General features: G+C 44.0%; 1 protein-coding gene across 9 annotated transcripts in view; it reads right to left on the minus strand.

Moving 5' to 3' along the window:
* Positions 1 to 24,530, minus strand: part of KTN1 (kinectin 1) — a 70,045-nt gene that overhangs the window by 934 nt on the left and 44,581 nt on the right. For 4 of the 9 annotated variants that reach the window (XM_090141886.1, XM_090141883.1, XM_090141882.1 and 1 more), the window contains 22 exons: positions 24,257 to 24,294; positions 23,537 to 23,627; positions 23,301 to 23,369; positions 21,677 to 21,714; positions 20,931 to 21,021; positions 20,743 to 20,820; positions 20,123 to 20,160; positions 18,909 to 18,999; positions 18,744 to 18,812; positions 18,285 to 18,322; positions 17,251 to 17,341; positions 15,306 to 15,392; positions 13,296 to 13,385; positions 12,288 to 12,368; positions 11,457 to 11,546; positions 11,278 to 11,370; positions 10,195 to 10,266; positions 9,601 to 9,684; positions 9,320 to 9,403; positions 6,813 to 6,896; positions 5,328 to 5,420; positions 472 to 607 (listed from right to left, as the gene is read on the minus strand). In XM_090141886.1, coding sequence (XP_089998012.1) covers positions 472 to 607; positions 5,328 to 5,420; positions 6,813 to 6,896; positions 9,320 to 9,403; positions 9,601 to 9,684; positions 10,195 to 10,266; positions 11,278 to 11,370; positions 11,457 to 11,546; positions 12,288 to 12,368; positions 13,296 to 13,385; positions 15,306 to 15,392; positions 17,251 to 17,341; positions 18,285 to 18,322; positions 18,744 to 18,812; positions 18,909 to 18,999; positions 20,123 to 20,160; positions 20,743 to 20,820; positions 20,931 to 21,021; positions 21,677 to 21,714; positions 23,301 to 23,369; positions 23,537 to 23,627; positions 24,257 to 24,294 — 1,726 coding nt within the window. The remainder of the gene's footprint in view (positions 1 to 471; positions 608 to 5,327; positions 5,421 to 6,812; positions 6,897 to 9,319; positions 9,404 to 9,600; positions 9,685 to 10,194; positions 10,267 to 11,277; positions 11,371 to 11,456; positions 11,547 to 12,287; positions 12,369 to 13,295; positions 13,386 to 15,305; positions 15,393 to 17,250; positions 17,342 to 18,284; positions 18,323 to 18,743; positions 18,813 to 18,908; positions 19,000 to 20,122; positions 20,161 to 20,742; positions 20,821 to 20,930; positions 21,022 to 21,676; positions 21,715 to 23,300; positions 23,370 to 23,536; positions 23,628 to 24,256; positions 24,295 to 24,530) is intronic. The other 5 variants (XM_090141884.1, XM_090141887.1, XM_031605399.2 and 2 more) reach the window with 4 other exon arrangements.

Below are 24,530 nucleotides of genomic sequence, written 5' to 3' on the forward strand. Positions count from 1 at the left end.
AGAACAAAACTCTGCAAGGGATAAAGAGTTGTGTGCCTGAACTGAGAGGGTCATGGATGTGAGGTCAAGTCCCAGTTGAGTGAAATCTGGCTCCAGAGAGGGAGAAACCTGGTGCCTACCAATACTGCTTTTAATGCAGTGCAGATTGTAGAATATCTCAAGTTGGAAGGGATCCATAAGGATCAAGTCCAACTCCTGGCTTCACACAAGGCCACCCAAAACTCAGATCTTATGTCTGAGAGCACAGGAAGAGAGATCATAGAATCATATCATGGCCTGGGTTGCAAAGGAGCACAATGCTCATCCAGTTCCAACCCCCCTGCTATGTGCAGGGTTGACAACCAGCAGACCAGGCTGCCCAGAGCCACATCCAGCCTGGCCCTGAATGCATCCAGATAAGAAGCTTCAGGTTTTAACACCTGTCTCGTCAGAGCCAAACCAAGTCCCACACCATCACAGGACAGCACCCACCTACACACCCACCTACTAGCTGGTAATGTTCTCGTCCCTTTGACAGCATTTGGCTTACTGACACGAGCAGCTTCTTGAGATGACCTACATCCTGGTTAAGATTCACCGCCACATTTAGTCTTTTATCAGACAATTCCTGGAAGAAGAAAAAAAAAATCATTAAAAACTCATTTACAATCTAATTACCAAGAAAGTCTAGAATTAGCTCCTCTGTATAAAATTACAGCTCCTCGCACAGATGGGAACAATTTCTGTAAGTCAGAGGGTTACAGCCACATTTAAAGGGAACATTGTTCAAAGTCAAGAAGCCATTTCCCATTCCAAGGAATCACCTGCACACAGCATCACTGCCCCCTGGCTCCAGAAGGATCACACGTGCTCCCTGCTTCCAGGAGCTGTGCTGCTACAACTGCAGCTAAGCCAGACCCAGACAGCAGTGCCAAGCCACTGCCACGGCCCTGCAAGCCTCAATACAAACCACAGAGCGCATGTGTCATTCTGGAGGATGCTTTCTGAGCCTGCTGCTGGAGGAACGAGGCTGCAGGACCACCAAGGGCTTGTCTGATGGGGTGGGAGAGGGACGGTGGCTTGGAGCTGTTGGTGATTTCAGTGCAGCATGAGCTGAGGTCAGCAGAAGAGACGGGTGAATGGCGTCTCCCAGGTTGTAGTTTTTCGTCTCGTGTCTTTTTTCAAGGAACTCAAAGCCTAAAAGCCACTGAAGCCTTTCACTTTCTGGTCTGCTGCCCTCTGTGGGATCGTGTCCTCAGCACTATTGAGTAACTGAGCTTCAGCCAGCAACCCACAGAAATCTTTTGGGGATATGTGGCTGGACATCCAACCCTTCATTCCCTGCACCAGTGCTGCTGGGCACACTGTGACACAGCTGCCCTGCAATGGAAACACCCAGCTCACTTTTCTCTCCCCTTTTTCTTTTATAAAAGGAATCCCAACAGCTTAATATTAATAGGGCTGCAGCTCCAAAGTGGACTCTTCCCCTCCTGCCTGCCCTTCTCCCCAAGTCGGGCGTGCTGCGCTAACGGCACGATAATCCCTGTTTGATTACCTTTATTGATTGCCTCCTTCAGAGAGGCACAAAGAGCTCCGCATCAGAACCGCTCCTCATTCAGCTCCCCAGACAGACGTGCAGACAGACCTGCAGGAGAGCTTCCCCTTGCAATTCATCAGCTAAAAATAAGCAAACCTGCCTCGGTGCCAGCGCTACAGCGGCACCCAATCCCCAACACGAACACGGGAGCGCTCAGCATCAGCCAACTGCACTCCAGCTGAAAGCAGCTCTCCTAACAGAACGAGACTGATGCATAATGCTGCTGCAAATCTCTCCCTGGGGTTTAAGGGAAATTAGAGCAAGTTCAGAGAGGGCCACTTTCCCAGCTCCCATTTGGCTCGCAACGCGGCTAGACTTGCTGTAACGCAGAGAGGGCAGTAAATCAAACTCAACCACCTGCACCATTACAGAAACTACTCTGGGCTCAGGCAAGAGAACAAAGCAATATATCGCAGAGCTCTTTGCTTGCGTGCAACTGGTAAACATTTTTCTACTCTAAAAACCATTGGCAATCGGTTGTACAGTAGCTTTAACCCATTTTACCCTTACTGAAGTAGAAAAGCAACTCTGTCAAGGGTGAGAATTCACACAGCAGTCTCCTAAGGATTGATTAAAGTGGAGAGGCGAGTGCAATTAGCATATCAGCTAATGAATGGATCACGGCACCGACCAACAGCACTGGGAATGCACACACATTGGTGTAGGAACCACCACAAGCAGAAACAATGGAGGAGCCCTTCGTTTCCCCCCCCAAGCCCTCACCTCAGGGAAGTGCTCTTCTCACCTACATTTGCCTCCTCCTGCCTTCTATTTTGTGGCTTTATTAATAATAGAATCACAATTTTGGGGTCAGAAGAGAAGCTAAAGCATCCTCCTGCCCCAACCCCCATCACCATGGGCTCCATCAGATCAAGCTGCCCAGGGTCCCCATCCAGCTCAGCCTTGCTTTATCAATGAATTACAGACATATCCTCAGCTTTCGTGGAGTCAAATCCTGACCAGTCCTCAACGGGCTTGGGCTCAACACAGGCATACAGCAGCTTCTGTTAACCCACAGCTGCATTATGGGGCTGGTGCTGCACCCTGGCCTCATAGTTCTGTGAGCTGGGGGAGAACACCTTTGGGATGTGGGGAAGTAGAGAGGCAGAGGGATGGCCATAGGAGCCTCTTTGAACCTTAATGATTCTATGCCCCCCCTGGGTACATCCCCAATCAGGTGTTCCATCTGACAGGCACTCAGCTGACAGATTCATCCCTGCTGTGCTCCACATGTATGGCATCCTCAGTTTTCAAGGATGGAGTGTTTCACACAGATTCAGGGAAGAAAGCCCATTAGATTGCATATAATCCTCAAAATAAGTTTACTGCCTAAGAGAGCTGCTGAATATAAACGACTTCCTTAAAGCATACTAAAAGGCAGCCTTTAGTCATCATCTAGTCCCATAAGTGACAAGGAAGCAAGCTAATTAGAAAGCCCAAATGGTCTATTTTTAAATAGAAAGAAAAGGAGCCTAACGAAAACACACAGAATGTGTTTGAGGGTTTGTGCAAGCAGCATTTCTCAATTTTGTGGGTTGGTTCCAGTACCCAGAAGGAACAAATATGCTCATTTGCAAGCATGTGTTTTCAGGTCCTTCTTAACAAAAAATAAAAAGTCCCTGTTGCTAGGTGGAAGTGGCTGGAAGACTTTCTTTTTTAATCTAACAGCTATTTTAAGCTGGGGTTTGAGGCTTCTGGGGAGACAGCTTTGTTTTTTTGTTCTGAAAAAAAAAAAAAAGCAGCAGCAAAAAAGGAAGGAGATAATGTTCTAATTTCAGTCTCTGCCAATGGCTACCTGTTTACAGCAGTGTTTAGACAATTAACTTTTTTTTTTTTTAAACTAATGAAGGCTTAATTACAGGTTCATTAGGACTGTTTTTCCACATTCTTAAGAATAAAACAACAGATATTCTACAGAAAAACTGGATAGGGCCACACAACTCTCCCACACAATACATAAAGCAGATGGGTTCTGCAGGGCTGAAGTGATGAGAGCCCAAACAAACAGGGTTTGGCCATAGCAGGGAACATCTAATGACACCTGGCCAGCACTACCAGCCATGAAATGCCATGGCATCATGGCATGGCTGACCCTGAGCTCTGCAAACTGGATGAATAGGCAGGACAATGGATTCCTCAAGGTGGTCAGCTTGTATTGTTAGCCCTGCCCCAAACCCTGCACTTGCTTTTTCAGCAAATTGGGCAACTCCTGGCATCAAGCCCAAAGGAAGGTCAGAACGGCACAGCAGAAAACAAGCAGTTTGTCAATGACTTAAAGAGGGCTGCTCTTCTCCATCCTGCTGCAGGGACATGGAACACCAATTGTCACCACGTGGCCTTCTGCTGTCAGCACAGGAGAGGGCTCAGCAGACCCAAAATCCCTTCCAGGAAAGCAGCTCACAGGGTTGGGACATCAGTAGTTTCCCAAGCCCAGCTGCAGCTCTGGCCATGAGGTAGGAAGCCCACAACACGTGGGTCGATTGGCATCCATGAATGATCACTCTGCAAAAAGCCATCTCTTTCCTGCTAATGACTACAAAAGCTTTAATACTGTACTCCTTAGAGGACTCCCAGCTTCCTGTCTCAGCTGATGAAGCCACATATTTTTAGTGGCTAAAAGGAGTCGATATAAATTACTCGTCCTACCAGCAAGTGCTCCTCTCCTCCTCAAATGGCAGCATTTTCCTACCACTCTATCCATCAGATGAAAATGGGTAATGAGCTTCACCGACACCATTTAGCTGTGTAAAACATGCTGGGAAGACATCTGCTTTACCCATCCCAGCTGCCTACTGGAAAGCTCTTCTGAAGCCATTTTGAAGCTGATGAGAATGTTTTTGTTTCCAGAGATGGGGAAGCCCTGTTATGACACCAGGCACCTGTGCTAGTGGTGAGGGCCAGCTCTCTGGGAGCACCAGCTGCAGAAACAGTTCAGCAATCTTCCATGCAAACAGTAACCCACAGGCTCAGGTAATTACCCATCGACATGAGAAAAAGCCACTTTAGAGTCCTTCAATTCCAGATCTTGCAACTGCAACCCAATTACCAGAGGACCTAAAAACATTGTCAATCTGGAGAGTTCTATACTCACAGCACAAAGCAGCACTTTAGTTGGTTGCTTACTGACAAAGATTAGTATGACCTTACTACAGGACCACACCAAAGTCAGCACAAATTCCCAGGAGCATGCCAGCTGGAGTTGCATTAAGCACCTACCTGTGGCTAATGGCAGGCTCCTGCCCACAGCTGCAGAGAACCAAAAGGCTCAAGGTTCTGGCAAGAGATTTTTCCAGGACACTCAAGACTACCCTCTTCCTTTGGTATTACTTATGCCAACCCAACTGTCAATATTTTAAGCTTACTTAGTAATCAGCAGATTTACTTATAGTGTCTCTTGTTGAAGGGACAAGTTTGGGGGATTTTCCCTTAACTTTTCTCTTCCCACTTCTGCTCAAACCAACAGCCTTTGGAAGCCCAGAATCTTTCCCCTTCCTTCTTGCAAATTTGACCTACAGGAATGAGGTCACAACCCAGATGACAGCAGAACACCCAATGCTTAGATAGAAAGATATCGGAATCCCTTGAATACAGCTCTGTGAGGCTACTGTGACAAGCTACAAGACAGGAAGTTTCATCAAGCCTTAATTTCCCCATCAAAATCATGCCTAAGCTGCACCTAACTTCCCAAATTTGATATTGTGCATGAGATTTGTGCTGCTCTGAGCACAATGGTCTCAAGAGAAACACTCACCGACTCTGTGCGAACGTCGCTGTTTTCAATAACATTGGCATCCCCAACAACTTTTCCAATTTCTCTCTCAAGAGATGCCAAGGACTCCTGGGCCTGCAGGGTGGGAAAACACAAAACAAAACAGAGGAGGCAACAATTAGCAAACGCTGAGAACTGAACCTCCCCCATCTCTTCAGGAGCAGCATTAGAGACACAGGAAATCATTGTTCAGCAGGAAATGTGTTTTATGCCAGATTTGCTCAGGGGACCAAAGCATTTGCCAAGATTGACATGTCTCCTTACAATCAGTACGTCGCGTGTCAGCTTGCCTGCATTTTAAAGCAATTCTATGAGGAAAACTCTAATAGTCTTACATCAAGTTACTATGTTAAAAAATTGCATTTTTTTTTTTTTCATTTCATGTGAGAGTAGCTGCACAGGCAGGTCTCCAGAAGCCTGATTGCTGATCTGTATTTATACTGAGCACACCATAGGCATCACTAGAGCTCCCTTCACGTGTACACATCCAGCATAACTGTCCCAAGCAAAATGTTTTAAACACTTTATCATAGCAGATCTCCTTTGCCTTCTCACCTCCTGGCAGTGCTTTAGTGACTCTGTCAACCCCACTGGCCCATCACTGACAGGTCTTAGGGTACCTCAAGAGGCAGGACAGCTGTAGAAGATGTCTGGAAGAATTGCTGTTAACCCCAGAGAATTAGCAATCTTTATTTAAAGCTTCTGTGTTCCTTCCCAGTTTCATCTTGTACTTGTGGCTGAGAAGACAGCATCACAGAAGGAACAAAGCGTTGAAGAGCCTAGAGCCTGACCTCAGCTACTCCACAGGCTATTCTTGTCTCTCTCCATTTATCAGTTCTCCCATGAGAGGTTCCTTCCAGGGGTGACAGACAGCACTGAGACCTCACATGCTTAAAGATATTCCACTCCAATCCACCTTGCAAGAGCAACCAACGCAGAAAAGCAGAGGTAACTCACCTGCTTGTCTCACTGAGCTTGTGCTGAGCTAACTTGAAAGATTTGCAGTCTCCTGGGCTACAGCCAATTTGTAACCACGTGCAAAATGGGCAGATGGCTTGTGAGCCAACTTGTAACCATCACCATTTGAGCCTGGATTTAAAAGCTTCAGGCTGTAATGTGGGTGTAGGGCTGTGAGATGGGGTTTTATTAGGCTGGATTTCTTAAAATAAAGAATTATTTGTCAGCCTAAAATCACCTGCTGGCATAAAATTATCACGGACAAGAGGCACTTTCAAGTCAGGTAATGAAACAAAGCTGCTTGTTGCATTTTTATCATTTCAGAAGACCCACAGGTATCTTGCACAAGCTCTTATACCTACAGCCTCAGCCACCTGGGGAAGCAGCGAGTGCAGTAACACCCCAGCAGCCAGACAGTTGGAAACACCACATTTTCCAGCACTGTAAGACTACAGATTGAAAGGGCTTCAGCAGTATTTACATCTGTAACTGTTAAGGGTCTCTGTTTACCTTGGGCAAGTCACCAGCTACCTTCTGCCTCTCGTTCTGATCAACTTTGAGTTTCGACAGTGTTTCACTTAACTTCGTTTTCAGCTGCAAAACAGTAACAAAGAAAATCAGTTTCCCCACATACAAACAGATGCAATTTGTCTTTCCCCTAGCTTGCCCTAGTGCACACTGCAACAGGACTAAGATTGCTAACGATTATTGCACACATTGGATTAGTGAACACATACAGTGAGGTTTACAAAGACAGTCAAGGAAGAGAGAGTCCATCTGTAAAGATAAGTGTCAGGAATGGAAACTACAGAAGAAAAGATACAGTTGGAATCAGATTAACTACAAGTGATCTCAGCTATACTGCCAAAAAGACCATTTGCAATATTGAGTGTGCATAAGCCTCTCTAGCACTCCTATCACAAACCAGTCCCAGCTTCAATTCAATTCATAGCAAATACCCCAAAATGTAGACTGTCATCTTCCTAATTCAGGCTAAACAGTCACTTCACTGCTGAATAAATTAAAAAACCCTCTGCTTGTCATCTTAATAAAGCACCACTTGTTACAACTCTGTTGACTTAATCAGTCTGCTAATGTCAGATCAGGGAATGAATCACTGGCAGGGGTATATTAAGTTGTCGATTGTGTTTAGATTCAGTCCAAAAAGTGAAACTATTTCCATCAAGAGGGATGAATGCTTTGCACTGCCTGCCCTTAAAACACAGCCTTCCAGAGAAAGGAAATAAACTTTTTTTTTTTTTTAAAGAATATTTCGATTGCTCTTCAAGGCAGCACACAGAACCAGCCACAGCACTTAAGACTGAAGCCTCAAATAGGAAAACTAATAAGAAGCTTGAGTGGCAATTCTGTAGGATTTGTGACTCTGAAGTGCACTGCACTAATGTCCACTATTCCTGCTGTCAATCTTCCTGGGAGCCAGCAGGGGATTAAAGCATTGAACAATGGGCTACACAGAGAGCCAGATTCTCCCTCGTTCCAAAACTCTGCAACACATTTATCTCATGCACAGAAGGCTTCCCCCTTTGGAGCACGTGTACCAGTGGATGCTGGTTTCTACATTTTGGGGAAGCACTCTGCAGCAGTGCCTGCTTCTCTCCATGCTCAACCCACAAATAAATGGGAAACAGTACAAAATCCCATCATTTCCTATTCTTTAGCCTCCTGCCCCCTGCCAAAAAGAAAATAAAGAGGAAAAAAAAAACCCTCCTATGCACTGGAGGCCACTCCTGAGCCTTTTGCACACAGGTACTTGTTTACTACCTCCTCCAAATAGCACAGCATCATCACACTGCCAAGTCAAGCTGCCCTAGCAGGGAGCTCAGCTTTCTAAGCTTCTGTTGTTACAGAGCATAATAGGTTGTTGCCTCTTATATTCAAGAGGTTGGCGTTTGCTGATTAACTTTAAGATATGCATTCAATTCCCATTTCCCTTGCTTTCAAAACAGGAGGCTTTGGTTGCTGAGGAAGGATGCTAATGAGTGCTGTACTAGACTTGCCAAGCATGCGATTATACTTAAGTAGTTTGTGATTTATTTTATTTTATTTTTTTTAAACTGACTATTTTAGCCACATTTGTGGAGGTGCCCAAAGCCATGGATGGAACCCTGGGCACCCTGATCTGATGGGGGACACCCAGCCCACAGCAGGGGGTGGTGCTCAATGATCTCTTCCAACCTCAGCCATTCTACAATATGCTTCTATAACAGATTATCAACTACTCCAAAACCCACTGAAGACACAGTGGCAGAAACAACCTTCTCTTGATATTGGCTCAAAAGCACAAAGCAAGCACTGTTTAAACACAAGCACGGGAAAGAAAAAAAGACACTGAAACAAATGGAAGGACTCAGATTGGAGAACCATGCATCTATGGGTCTATAGGTTTGGCCTCGGGTAATCCAACTGCTTCTTGAGAAAACCTGCAACAGGAGTATTATTGGCTGGATAGTGCTTCTAGCCAAGCATGCTGCATGTGGTGTACGCCACAAGCCAGAAGAGTTATTCAGCCACATCAAAACGCCAGCTGCAGAATGGCTGGATATTCAGAATTAATTCAACATTGCTTTGGATCCATCTGTGTATGTACAGAGAAGGATGGAAAAGCCTCTGCCCAGTCAGAGCATGGATATCACAGGTGCATCCTCAAAAGCTTTGGAAAAAAAACGGAGAATATTCCTCAAATTGAAGTGATGAGAGCACGTCTGTTGCTCCAAGGATGTTATATCTGCATATGTCTACACTATAAAGCATTGATTCTCAAGAAGGCTCGGGTATCAAAGTCGTAAAGACTTTGGAAAGTCTTAAGAACCAGACATGCTGTTGTTAGGAGCAGAGAAAGAGACAAATTGTAGAAGTCAGACTACACAAATGACCGAAATGGACAAAAATATCAAGCTGAAGAGGTTAGCAGAACAGACAGGACTTGGAATAAAGTCTCTGCTTCATAAGTAATGCTGGGAGCCTAGTTTATGCCCAGCGTAGAACAAGCTTCTTACCAAATTTAACTCTTCATTCTGTCTTACTGCTTCAGAATATGAATCATCAAGTTTTTTCTGCAATTCAGTCAACAGATCTTTGAGCTGAAATGAAGTTTAGAGTTTTAGGATTTGTCTCCTTAGGATGCCCACTTTTCTTCTGTTCATTATTAGTGTGCCGCTCTACCCTAAGGTCACAAGCATACAAACTCCTCAGCCATAGGGGCTAAGCATTAGATTAGTCTGCCAGCCAAGTGGTAACCAAACAAAGGAAAAAGGACAGCTTGGTCAATCATGTTTACCTCTCTGACTTCTGAAACATAAGTAGATCGTTCTATTTCTGCCTTTTCTAGTTCACTTTCCAAATGTTCTCTCTCTTTTTTAAGCTAGAAACAGAAAAACAGAGTTAAAACAAATGTTTTCAACGTCTTCCTTGCAGCATCATTTTCTTAATTTATTATTAGCTACAAATTTCTATCAAATACTCCATGACATTTAGAGAGCATTTCAAATCCAGTGACTGCCTAGCACAGATTTAAACTGTTAGATTTCAAAAAAAGATTTAAAAAAATAATAAGATCATAAAAAAAAAGAATCAAATCCAAGATTACTTTGACATATCTGCTTGTTGGCAAACAGCTTGGTCTCCCAAGAAAAGGGCCCCACTTTCCAGAGACTCAATCCAGTGGATGAGTACTGAAGTAAAATCAGAACAGTTTCTAGAAGTCTGCACCTCTGCTTCTTAAAAGCACGTGCCAAAAGGTTCAGCTTTAACTACAAGACAAGACGCACACTGCTTACAGGAGAGAAATCCCAGGATACTCAGATTTACAGCATAGGATTAAATTATGTTTTGAGTAACCAGAAGCTTCAAAGAGAAAAACACCTGCACGTACAGTTTCAACTTCTTTGATCTCTTCTTTTAACCTCTCTACCTCGTGCTCCAAAGAGACGACCGATGAGCGCATCTGCAGAGGCAAACACATCATTTAGTTGTGCTGGTCTAAGACAAACTCTCCATATACACACAGGCTTACCATTTAAAAACATTAGGGATGATGAAAATCAGTGGCTGAATCAAAGCAGGCGCTCACTCCAGTAATTCAACATACTGAGCCTCTATTATAACACTTCTGCTTTCTCCCAGCATGAGAAGTTGTGATGCACATTTACAGCCCAGATGCCCAAAAGATTTGGAGTGTAAGGACTAAGCCAGTTGTCCATTAGTCAGGGAAATACCTTTCCCAGTCACCTAACGGGGAGAGCAGTCTCCATTCATGAGCTACATACAGCATATTTAGCCTTACCAAGGCCTGTATAAGCGCAGCAGATGGTGGCACATCCACAGCTCAAGATCTGACAGCCTTTTATAAGCCCCCCAAACAAGAGGTTTATAAATTATCTATACATATGCTTCAGGCTCATACTCTTGCACTCAGAACTGCTAAACAGAAATACTTTTCAGAAATAATTTCTTGCAAAGGAAAAAAAAAAAACACAGTTTGACCTACTTTTATTCTAGATAAGGGAAGAAACATAAAAGGCTTACTTCTTGCCACTCGTGCAAGCAACAGAGCTTTCCTAAAAAGGCAAGCTTTGCAGGCAATCTCAAGTGTAATTAGCTGGCCATAATGGATTAAGTGCTTCAAAGAAACAAAACAAAAACATCTTGCTTATCATTACATGATACTCAAACCTTAGCACCAGGAATCTGCATCTGCTTACAAATGGACTTGGAAAACAACAGGCACCTAACAGAAACACAATCTGAGCTGCCAAGATAAAAAAAGATGTACATTCCTGGGCACACTAATGGGACACATATTATTTGCAGACTTCACCTTTTTCATCCCTGGTCACGCACAGAACAAACCATGCAGCTAGGGCTGTTCTACACAGTCTCTGCAGCTCTCAAACACCCTCTGCTACTTCAAGCAGAAGCTGCCTGACTATAATAAAAAGCAGATCTTCAGACATACCTGTTTGAGTTCCTTCTGTGATTCTTCAACTTTTATCTTCCACTTGCTTTCTTCCTCTTCCACGCTCCTCTGTAGCCTCTGTAAAATCCCCTCCTAGAAAGAGCATGGTTTGAAAGCTTTCAGCAGAAGAAAGGCAGCTTGCAGCATCACAGGATATAAGGAGCAGGCATCCCGCTTACCGTCTCCGCCAGAACCGATTTGTATTTCTCACACTCCAGTTGTAACAGTATGTGCAACTCCTCAGCCTCCTTCAACTTCTGCTCCATAACCTGTCAAAAGAGGAAAGACAACCAGAAGTCACATTTCAGCTGACAGCTTTGAGTTCTACTAACTACCTTACTTCAAATAGCATTCGATATTGGCCAGTCTGACTTTCTACCCCATGCAAGGATGCCAACAGAATCATAGAATTATAAAATCACAGAATGGCCTGGGTTGCAAAGGAGCACAATGCTCATCCAGTTCCAACCCCCTGCTGTGTGCAGGTTGCCAACCAGCAGCCCAGGCTGCCCAGAGCCACATCCAGCCTGGCCTTGAATGCCTGCAGGGATCGGGCATCCACAGCCTCCTTGGGCAACCTGTTCCACTGTGTCACTACCCTCTGAGTGAAAAATCTCCTCCTAATATCTAACCTAAACATCCCCTGTCTCAGCTTAAAACCATTCCCCTTTGTCCTCTCACTATCCACCCTCACAAACAGCTGTTGACAATAGCAAGCACAACATTCACCTACACAATCACAACCTCTACAGAAGGTTCTGCATTAACCCTATTCACCCAAAACCAAACCAGTTACTTGAAAAAGGAACCAGCAGTTTCAATCAGTGCTTTCACAGCTCAGCAAGGTCCTTTTCAAAGATGCAACCGTATTTCAAATATACACAATACCAATAGCTATAAAAAAAATTCTCTCAGCGCCTGTTCACCAATTTGAACTTCACAAGCCTGCAAGATTTGAACCAGAAAATATAGTATGCCATGCACAAGGACTGTCTGCTGTTTGTGCTTACCTTGATATCTTCAGATCCTGAAGCCCCTCTCAAATACTCTTTAGCCATCTTTTCAAACCCACATATCCATTCGCTATGGCTCTGTTGGGAAATGCATTCAGTTAGTGCAACAGGTAACCTCAGTAAAGTTATCTTGAGGACATCTGTCCTTCAATCACAGTATTATGAAGCAGCATTTCAGTCCCCCAGTTCCTACAGACTGACTAACAGCCTGACACTGGTTATTCATCCAGTACCGAGAGGTTTGAGGGGAGATTCATATTGATGTAAGGAAAAAGGTGGGTTTTTTTCATAGTTTTGTTGTTTTTGTTTTTGCAGACACCCAAGCTCAGGCTCTGAGCACCTGATGGAGCTGTAGGTGTGCTGTTCACTGCAGGTGAGTGGAACCAGATAGCCTTTAAGAGTCCCTTCCAACTCAAAGCATTCTGAGTCTACTGTAAGCAGCCCAGAGTCAACAGACAGCAATACAGGAACATAGGGTTATGACAGACACAGCTCATGGGGGTTCACAACTACTGAAATACAGCGGGGTCACAAAAGTCTCCCTACAAGTGCCAGGGCTCTATGATAAATATTTCAAGACCTAAAGAATTTTTTGTTGTTGTTGTTAGATCTTTGAACAATTAAAAGTAGACATCTGCCACGTAATCCTGGGGATCTCAGCAGGAAGGTTCCTTTATAACCTTGCAGAAAGTCATTTTAAAGACCTAAGTGTTGTGATGGATGATCATCATCAGGACACTGAGAATACTCAAATAGGGGTAGAACAGGCACGTGAAAGAGATGTCAGGGAGGTTAAAAGGAAAAAGAAAGGATAAAAAACTAATGCTGCTCTCAAGATAGTCAAGCTTTGCCTCTCTGCTGCTACCAAACACACATCTCACAAGCAGAAAGCACTCGCTTCCCACTGGAGAATGCCTGGGAGAAAAGACTGCAGGGACACGTTGCAGACCACCAATGCAGTGGGACCCCAGCTCCCAGCAGGTCAATGAGCTCCACTTCTCTTACCACATTGGCAGGAAGAGAGACGTTGGGGAACAGCTTCTGGAGCAATTCTCGTGTCTCCACCTCGGCAGCTTCCACGTGCTGCTGCTTCTCCTAAACCAAGAAAAGAGCTCGTGTGAAACAGGGCAACACACTCCTCTAGAGTGGCAATAGCTTCTCCTACACACAAAGTAACTTGTTTAACCCAGAAAGGTGGCTTTCAGTGAGGAAGGCTCTGTGGTCTCTAGAATTGCCAGTAATTAGCTTCAAAAACTGACAGTAAATTGCTTCAGAATTTGGCTTTCACGTTTGTTTTTGCTTTTAAGGTCTCCTCCAGCCTCACCTGTTGGCACCATATTTACACCACCACTCACTTGTTCACAACACAACACAAACTACACTGTGCTGAGTGACCGGTTCCATAGATCACACCAACACTTCCACTCAAGTTGAGTGATCTCAAAACCAAGAGGTTTGGTCAGTCAAGGTTTACAAACACCATTCTTTTTTCAAACAATTTTAGGAGGGAAAAAAAAACAAAACACTGTAAATTAACATCACCTCATCAAAAACAGAGCATTTAAGTCAAAAGTAAACTTTGTGTTAATGCACATTTGAACCAGGCCAAGAAAGCAAGACTGTTCCCTGTTGATTGCAGGGAGGTTGGACCAGATAATCCTTAAAGGTCCTTTCAACTCAGAAGACAGAATCATAGAATCATTTAAGTATTACTTTTATGTACATAAAAAGAGGACCCTTACACTGTCCTTCCCCAATTTGGGTGAAAGGGGAAATAATTATTAGAGCTGTGTGAAAATCTTCAGGTTTCTTGCTTTGCAAACTCAAGGAAAAAAAATGCACAGAGCCAAGAGGTATCACAGATCCACCTTCTCAATTTATTTACCATGAGAACTGCCCAGCCACGGGATGTTTGCTTGCAGTGCCTGTGGCAGATGGGTTTATTTAGCTGCTCCTCATCAGGCTCTCACTGAAGGTTAAATGCTGAAGCCTAACCCTGCACAAAGGCAGCTTCCAGCAAATGTCTCTTGCTAGCATTTAATTTTTCTTTTCCTTTGACATCACTGTTACTGTCCTGAGTTCCCCTGCTGCAAGAGACCAGTGGCACTAGAAGGTTGGGATCCAGAGACAGACAGCAGACACAACAGGTTGTGAAGTTGTGCTGGGTGCATTAGTTCTCAGCAACTTAGAAAACACCCCAAAGTGTCACAGGGCTGCTTAATGAAGGCTTCAGACTGCACGAAAAAGCAAGCAGGCATTAGAACACAGCAAAAGCAGGTACACAAGTTCTTAGAGCACAGGGTTGAGCAAAGGAGCAGTGACATCTCTGGGACACAGATTGGCAGCCCTGAACCAGAGCTCAGCTGCTTCTGGCTACCTGACTTTTGTGTTTTTTCAGGTTATTTGAATGCATTTTTTTGCTGCTGTTTGTTTGTTTGTTTTTTAATTCTGCACAGTGACAATTAGCACCAAGTCAGGCTCATAAAAAATGCAAGCTCATTCCAGGGCAATTCAGACCCTGTTGTCAGGTTAAGAATTGGCTCTGACAGGCTCTGTCAAGCTTCAAACAGTTTCAAGGAGGAAATTCACAGCTGCAGCGACACAGTTTTCCTGAGAAGTACCCAGGTTTTTAAATAATCATCTGGTTCTAATTCTGTGTGGGGCCAATCAATGCATTGAAGCACAGAAGAAGCCCTGTAGATGAAAGCAGGTCACTGCCCAGCCTGGTTTTGTTCTGGAGCTCCTCACCAAACCATTCACGACAGCTCTAACAATTATGCAAACAAATCACAAGTCAGCATGCCCACAAATTAAGGAGAAAAATAAACAAAAGAAACCTGAAGGATGACAGGAAGAAGCAGAGGTGAGAGCGTATGAATGATCACTCAGAACAGACTATACTTAAATTGCAGTAAAAGTTAAATGCCTCCATTCCACTTAAAAATAAAAAATAAAAAAACAGCTGCAGATCTGCTTCTGGCTTAACGCATCGTTTCTAGCAGTTAACATTACAACCTTGGCAGTCTTGTTCACTTTGTCCTGCAGCAATTTTTCTGTTGATGCCAATGCCTCCATTGCTTTCCAGTTTTTCTCCCGAAGGTCCTAATCATTTTTAGAAAGAATCATTTCAGTTCAGCCAATATTGAAACCGTTTCCACTTTTACTTCAGAGATATATTCTGCATTACATTCCACCATTTGCATTTAAATGCTGGTTACTGCATGATTTTGCTGGGTAGGATAACATACACTAGCAAAAACACGTCATGGCCCAAGAGTTCGAAGGAAAATGGGGAAAAAAAAATGCCAATTTCTGCCCAATGTGCCCCATATCCAAAAATTGACCCCAGCCCTACCAGACTGCAGGGCACAGCACTGCAATGCTGGCAACCCCACACTTTGACTGCACTTGTAAGAAGAAAGAGGGAAGCTTCCAAAAGTAGTGAGGAACACAGACACCAAACCACAGATTACACAACAGAGTGTTAGGCATGTCGCAGTGCAGAACCCAGCATGGACCCAAATACACATGGAGGTGCACACACTGACGTTCCCAATCGTGCAACCAAATCTCACAGCGTCCATTTCTGTGCCTCAGCACAAACCTATTAAGCCAGGCCTGACAAGGCTCAGGGCCTCAGATCACAGCACGAGCCCAAAGGAAACCTGAGGTGCTCACCAGTGACCTCCTGAAAAGCTTTGGGCTTTCAGCAGTGGTGAGCAGGGCTCGGAGTGCTGCATCTTTCTTGGCGAGGTCATCAAACGTGTACTCCACAAGGCATGGTAAGGCTGAGAGCTCATACAAAAAGGACACTGGGCCTTGTGGGGAGGAGATTACAGCGCTTGGGACTTGGATTTTTTAATATTTTTTTTTTTTCCCCAATCCTCAGAGCAATCTGCTTCAGCAAAGGACTGGTTTAGAAAGGCATCCAAATCCTTGCATATGCCTACATTGGCCTTACTTCCTCACTGCCTGTCCTAAGAGTTCTTTCATGGCTCAGAAAACAAAACTGGCTAAAATTGCAGCATGGCAATGCTGGGACTTAAATCATGGTCCACTCTTATCAGTAACCAAGTTCATGCCTGCACCACAAAGGGTACTTGCAACTCCCCTGGAGTCAGTAGAAAGCACACACACATTCTACCTCTCTAGCTCATCTGTTTTCTGAGAAGACCCAACCACTTTCCCCTACTTTATTTCAGCTTTTAAGCAATCCTACTTGCTCAAAAGCAATACATTCTTAGTGTTTTCCTCATGTATGATTCTTATCATGTCTCACTTTCAAGCAATGAGGCATATCGTATAGCATTCAGTAGGTTTTATAGGCTATTAAGTGAGCTAGAAATCCCGTATTTTAACAACTTTCCTCCATATAATTTAAAGACACCATTCTCTTGCTCTTCACAAGTCATTGTATTAAGGGAGGTACTTCAGATTACTACAGTGGAAGATGTAATCTTTACTTCTATTGCCAAACAACAAGCATGGTGTTGCCAGGGGCTGATGCAAAGGGAGGCTAACTGCCCTCACCACCCCCAGAGGATCAGGATTAGCAGCTCCCAGGAGTGGGAAGTGGCAGATCTGAGAGTCTGAAGGTAATATCTCCTCCCATGTACCCACAGGATGCTCGGTCAGGCACAGCCCTTTCATCCTCCCACCCCCAGCCCCTTGGGAAAGGTTGTGCTTCTGAACGGGGCTGACAAGGTTGAACTCAAAGCTGAGAACTGCTGCAGGATGTCTCCTCCCTCTCATCAATTCAGCAAGTAATCATAAAGCTGCCTAACATAAGGGATCCTTACTCACTCCCAAGAAAAAAAGAAGAGCATCCAGAGGACACAATATGGGAAACAACTGTCAGAAACATTCTCTTAGCAGAATGCTCTAAGAACTGAGGAACACCATGCATGCAGGTATCAGGGAAGGCTGCTGTTCGAAGGTAGAGGGGGAAAAGTTTCCTTACATTATTCTTTTTCCTCTGTTGCTCAAAAGCATTTCTCTGGCAGGCGAGCTCATTTTGGAGACTGGCAATTTCCTTCTCTTTCCCTGCAACCCTGAATGAGCAAGAAAGAATCATAAACAAGTCAGGAGACATTTAAAAAAAACTTCACTGAAGCAGTGCTGCCCTATTACATATGCTCACTTTCTTCTCTCCTAGCAATGCACCCTCTTTGAAAAACTGCTCTTGCCACTTGGCAATCCCACTCGCTTCCAACAGCTCTATGAACTGTGGGCTGCCAGAGCACAGCCCATTGTAAACCTGCTGTTTGCTTACAACAAGCATCTGCACACATTTATCAAGGCCACAGAAAGGCAACACATTTGTTGAGGATAACTCAGCCAGCCCACGCTAGCACAATACCACAAAACAGGCACTGTCTGCTGGATTAGAGCATTCCTTTCTGAGCACCTTGTCCACAATTTACATCATTTAAAAGAAAATATTTCAGCCAGCAAAGAATGCATGACAGTGGCAATTTGTGTTGCACAGCATAAGCTGGCACGGCATTAGTTCTTTAGTCATCTCAATGTTACAGCATTCTCCTACCCCCAGGACCTTGCCTGGAAAGCAATTTCTACCAAACAATTTCACAATACGAACAAGAACCCTACATATGGCTGAAGGTTTAAGTTAAAAAAAAATGCTTGTTATTTTACTTGAAACACCACCATTTAACTTTTCAGACATGCAGCCAAGTTGGCATGCACCTAAAATCAAATCAGTCATGGTTTGATTACTTGTGGCCAAATCATATACTGCAAGCACTGCTGCAGAAGACCCAAAATAAGAATTATTAGCATCAGCTGCATTTCTGTGCTCAAGTTTTATGAGATACTGAAGTCGTGTGTTATTGATTTTTTGGGGTTTTGTTTTGAACTGGCCTATTCTCACAAGCAGCTACTGTACATTTGGCATTTATTTCATCTTCTAAAGCCTCCAAGCAACAAGTGAAATTAAGCACTTATCTATTGCACTCAACCTCTGGCAGTACTCACACTTGCAGGAGCTCCTCACTTTGGCCAGCCAGAGACGCCTACAAACAGATCAGAAACTCATTAGGAGCAGATCAGCAGTGAGGAGTGATGCAGCAAGCATGACGTGCCTCATTAATCAGGCTTTGCTGCAACGTTCATCAACAGCACTCCTGGCCTTCAAAGGATTCCTGCCCAGCCTACTTGAGCCAGAAGCACCCTAGCTGTGCCACAGCAGGTAAAGATAGGGGTGGAAAGTTAGACAAGAACGCAGGAGACATAAGAAAGAGCACAAGGCTGCAAACCCAGACAAAAAAGGGAAGCAGAAACAGATATGCAACAGCAAGAGAAGATGGCTTAGTGCAATTAAACCCTGAAGTTGTCCCTGGATTTGCATGGTTAATGCAACTCTTGGTTTTCCATACGTAGGCTACAGCAACCCCCTTTAACTTTGCTCAGTAACAATGCAATTGAGAGCTGTACCTGCTTGCAGTTCTCCTGCTTTAATTCTTGAATTTGCACTTTGAAAGATTCATTTTCATTCTGCATAGCCTGTTTAAAGGAAAAAGACAACATTTGTATGCATATATAGTTACACAATATATGCTCTACCCCTTACAACATAAGACACTTCTACTGAAACTCTACCTGCAGCTGTTTAACTTGGCTTGCAATTTCTCTCTCCTTTTCTTCCAATACAGCTTTCAACTTACTCATTTGTTCTTCTTCCCCTCTCAACCTGCAGAGTAATTTTAGGAAAAAAGAGAAAAGGGTTAAAATACAAATTGATACCAAAAAGGGACAAATACTAGCTGGAACAGTTCTCACAGCAGCAGAAAAAAAATAATCTTCATATACTATATATAATAAGCAGCCACATGGAGAAGAAAACATTAGAGTATGGCTCCGCAAGAAAACTAACAGAAGTATGTGCCAGATGTACTGTGAACACTTACATGCTAAGAAGTGGCCTGAAGCAAGCTAGCCACTTCACGTGTCAATCAGCAAACAAGTCTGGTCATGACTGATCTCAACAGCATTCAGAGTAGAAGTGGGAGAGGAGCAAATACCTGGGCCAGTCCTTCAAGCCAGCAGGCTTGGAAGGACGTGCCAAGTATGGGCTCCTAAAGGTGAGCTTAGGCAGCACATGGAGGCTGTACAGGAGCCCTCCTTGGAGGGCAGTACTTTGCAATAGCTGCACGGAAGGGAAGTGGTGGAGTCACCATCCCTGGAGGTGTTCAAGAACCATGGAGATGTGGCACCAAGGGATGTGGTCAGTGGGCATGGTGACAGTGGGCTGCACTTGGGGACCTTAGTGGTCTTTTCCAACTTCAGTGGTTCTAAGACAAAGTCATGGCACAAGCAGATGCAGCCTGTCTGAATTAGAGCAGCCAGACAAAGCAGAGTGAAAACAGAGGGACCTCTGGCAGCGTCTCTTCATAAAACAGGAGCTGGAAAACTGGTTATCGCATCTCAGACTGAAAATGGAAAACTATTCATTGCTTTTACTGACTGAACTGCAGGTACTTAAATGCACGCTATTTTAAACACGCTAAACAGAAGGAGAAATTATCACTAGACACAAGCAGCAGCAGCAGCTTCACTACTTAGTGCAGCCCTGGGCGATCATTCACTTTCACAAAGCATCCGAAGGCTGCAGCTCAGATGCACGAGGCAGGGCCACCAGACGTTGCTATTACACGAGCAGCAGACGTGCTGGCTGGTGTGCATCCATCAGCACTAACAGCTTACTTTAGCAAAGCCCATAAAATTCTTGAAACCAAGTTGTACATTCCAATTTAAGCTAAACGCCAGCACTGAATGCACGTTACAGCAGAGAAGCTGCTATGAAGTGTTCTCACCGGCTCTCCAGGTCCTGAACTTGGGATGCAGCAGGTACCTGAAAAACAAGAACTCCCAACCTCATTTTGATAGCACAAGCCATGTCAGAAGTCTTTAAGTTAACAGTAACTCCCAATGAGACACTGAGAAGCTTGCACCGTAACAAAAGGTGCTGCTCCAAGAATACCTAAACACATGAATTTCAGAAGCATGGCTTTCTCTGTGTATCCCAAATCACAGCAAAGCCTCAGCACTTCAAGGGAAGCTGTTACACTCTGTAACAGCAGGAGCTCCTCTGTTACCCCTATAGAGGCACTGCTTCACTGTGGCAAGGAGGTACCCAGCACACAGCTGTGACTATGCTGATGAGCTCCTAAGTTTCCAGACTGCTCATTAAGGTCAGTATCATCCAAGTTACAGGAAAGCTCACCAAGCTCATTAGCTGCATTAACATCTGCTTTGGATAAACACAGGTGAAATAGGCTTACTGCATAGTATACCCCCACCAGTTTAGTCAAACAGAATTTAAAATAGCTCTTTAGTTTGAAGCCAACACAAACCTTTTCAGAGGAGTAGAGGCTAAACATCTTCCAGTTCAACCAAGCACCCCCTATAATCACAGCCACTCTGCAAGCCATACCTGTTGGAGCTGTTGCAGGTTCTGCTGTTCTAACTCCTGAATTTTACTGGTTAATTGTGCAACTGTATCTTGCTGACCCTTTGCACAAACAGAAAAAAAAGGGAGCTTAGAAGTATAAATGTAATCTTTCCACATCCAGAAACAGTGCAACAGGATTAATTTCTCTTCAGAATACTAAGGAAGCATACCTTCAGCCGTTCTCCTTTCTGAACAATCTCTTTCTCCTTCTCTTCCAGTAAGGCCTCCATGGTTTTCACCTGATTTTCCTTCCCCTTCAACCTGTACCATCACACACACAGACACACAGAATTGCTCTTTTATTCATCTCAAAAGAAAAGAAATACTGTGCTTTTCAGCGTGTAACAAACAGAAGCAGCCTATGTGATCAAAGGCATAACCATAATTCACCCGCTGAAAAATCAATGTGAGAACATTTCCACACCAGACTTGGTTAGCAGAAGCCCTTGATCATGGTGCTGATCATTAAGTGAAAGCAGTCAAATTCTGCATCAACATATATTGCAGGGATTTCAAATCAGTGCTCTCTTCCTCCCAGTGGAGGAGGGAGTCCCAATGGGGACAGGAGGGGACAGACTACCACAGTGATTCAATTCTTATTCATCAACCCACCTACTACAGTATAGACTATATTAAAGTAAGTTGCCACAGCACCTTGCCTACATGCTTCCAACCTGACTTGGATTTCACCCCATCGCCCTAAGTTAATTTAGGCCCTCAAAGCCAAGCAGTGCTTTCCCCCTTGTTTGCAGGTAAATGCAGTAAGGCTGCACATCTACTAAGTCTGGTGTTGCTTGCTTGGCTCTCTTGATGAGAACCAGGGATATTCTTGGGCAAGAACACTTTAAATTGAAGACCAGAGCAGGGAAATGAGGAGTGCACAGGGCAGATGAAACATGTTAGCAGCTGTACTTACAGAGTCTGAAGTTCTTTGACTTGGGATGTAATTGACACCTAAAGAGAACAATCAGTACTTCAGTTCAATACCCATTGAGAAGACACATGAAAGCTATAAAGTGCTTTAGGAAGAAACAGGTGGAAGAACTGGAAACACCATTAAAAATAGGCAGGATTTGTTGCAGTGATGTAAGCACAAACACGCATTCTTTATGAGAAAATAAATGATGAGAAGTAAAACATCTCTGTTATTTACTTTCACCACTTTTAAAACAGGACTTCCATAGCAGAAAGGAAAAGAGTGCAAGTGGGAACACATGCAGGCCAACCAGAGCAGCGTTCACTAAAGGCAACAAAGAAAAAAGCAGACACTGATGACAACCACCTCACTGGGAACTGCAGCTCAGGTCAGAGACCATCTCTGGTCATTCACATCTTTGCACAGCAAGACTAGACATGAACTGAATAAAGACGGAGTAGGAATATTTGCTTTGAATTTTGTATAGAAGATTGACAAAGCACAGACTTGCTACCTGTGTAGATACCAGCTGTCCAAACAGCTCCATGAGTTTAGCCCTCTCCAACTCATTTCAGACATTCCCAAAAACCTCTGTTTCTACTTGCAGGAGACCAAGAGGTGCACACGTACTGCAGGAGGGGTGGGGAATCCACTTTAGTAGGGGCTTGAACTGGATGATCTCCAGAGGTCCCTTCCAACCCCTGTGATACTGTGATATGCAGGGCCAGTGACACCAAAATGCATTTTATCTTGGGCACTGTGTCACTTCCATGAATGGAACAACAAATAATTCCTCCAGTTCTTGGGAAAGTGCACTAGAGGAAAGGTCCAAACATGTTCTATGAAGTTTTGCCTAAAAAGGACAAAACTTTAACACTAAGGAAGGAAGAAAGTAGGTGACACATTGGAATGTCACTAGAAAGACTGAAAAATTAGACTAAAAAAGCCAGGCACCCCCACGCAAACAAGCAAGCAAATTTCCTGCCAGCACAATGGATCAAGCTGCCTGCAGAATGGACTCCCTAAGAAAACATGGGTTCCTTCATGCTAGACAGCAAGCATGCCAAAAAAGCCAGTACTCCTCCATTTCTGCATTCCTGATAGCTAGAGTAAAAACTCCCTCTGCCAAGACAGGCTTTCTTTGGACACTGGAAAAAGAATGGCCTTAGCTTTATTCAGAAACCAAATCAAATTTGGGTCAGTAGTATTGTTCTAGTAACAAAGAACAACAGAAGGGGAGATCTCAGCAGCACCGGAGATTTCAAAAAGTCACAAAGCCAAGAGACATCCTGGGGTTCCACTGCACTGCAGGGACAGTACATCCCAGTACACAGTGTGCCCACCCAGACCTAATGCTACAGTGTTTTAAGCAATGTCAAATCTTGCCAAAAGCAGTGACAAATGTAAAAAGCTTTGGCATCCAGAGAAAGGTGGTTTCTGCAGGGCATTAGCAGTTATACTACGTATTTACAGCTTTGTATCAGAGAAAAGCGTAGCTCTACCATCAAAAAGTTTCCTTATCTAATGACATACACCAGTGAAAGAAAACATAGTCAAACAGAAATGAGTGAGCAGTGCATCCAAGGCAAGTCTGGTTCACACTTCTGGCACTAAGGTGTTTTACCTGTTTCTCCATCTCAAGCTGGGAATTTCCTACTTCTTCTTTCAGAGCCTCTATTTTCTGTGTCAAAGCCTTTTCAATGACAAAACAAGACAGGATTGGACAATGGAAACAGAAACACCACAAAAATGGAAGCTACAAATTCATCTCTACAGAATGCCATGCAGTAACAAATAAACGGTGTCAATGGCATAGACACAGAAAGGAGCCAAGGTGTTGGAAGGTACTGAGATGGGTACCTGAACAGTCTTTTCCTTGCTTGCTACTTTAAGGATTTCTGCTTGTAGGAGTTCTTCCACTGATTTTATTTTGCCATCCTTCTCATGGATCCTTAGCAAGAGCAGAAGAATAGCATTAGTTGGCTGAACAAATGGGCTACGTGAGCAAATACAGCTCACATCCCACCAGTAGCCTGTGGGAATCACAGTGGGACCTTCCACTCTTGCAGGCACCATTTTTCACTGCAGTCCCAAAACCAGAAGCAACCAGCAGGAGAAGTGCCTGAGAATAGTGCAGAACACACCAGCTTTACATAACCAGTAGCTCATCATTCTAAATAGATAGCTTAATTTGCATACTTAAGCAAAAAAAAAGTACACTGATACCTCTGGAATGACACACTTCAGCCTTCACTCAACATTTCTGCAAAGCATTTATTAACTTCAAAAGCACGTACACTTTCAGAGTACCCACTGCAGAGAAACAATTATCTGACAATTCAGTGCAATCCCTCATCTACTCAAAGTTAGACTTATGAAGTTAATTGCTTAGCAGAGAAACAACTGGATTTTCAAAGCTGTTCATCTGACTTGACATGCTTCCAAAGCAATGATGCTTCCTGCTGCACATGCACACTTCACCCAGTTAAAATAAACTGTTTCAGGGAAGTAAAACAAGCAGTAATGGAATAAAGACAGACAGAAGTAACAATCAGAAATGGAACTGGTGCAGGCACTTACACTTTCTGGAGTTCTTCCACCAGTGATTGGAAGGAAACCTGTTCAAAACAGATCTTCAACTTAGGAAAACAAGAGAGCAAAACTATCTGCAAATGGTAAGAGGTGAGGAGTAAAGAGCTTGGGCCCTTTGGCACTGGGTAAAAGAGAACATAGCAGTCTAGAGGTGTTATCTAGCTGGCTGTTCCTGCCAAAATTAGCTGGTCTGCAACAAATTACAGCAAAGCAAGACAAACTCCACACTTCAGCTTTACTAGGAGAAGCTGAGCTTCTCTGC

The sequence above is a fragment of the Phasianus colchicus genome, chromosome 5 (assembly GCF_987193195.1).
Source record: "Phasianus colchicus chromosome 5, bPhaCol1.hap1.1, whole genome shotgun sequence".
Lineage (NCBI taxonomy): Eukaryota > Metazoa > Chordata > Aves > Galliformes > Phasianidae > Phasianus > Phasianus colchicus.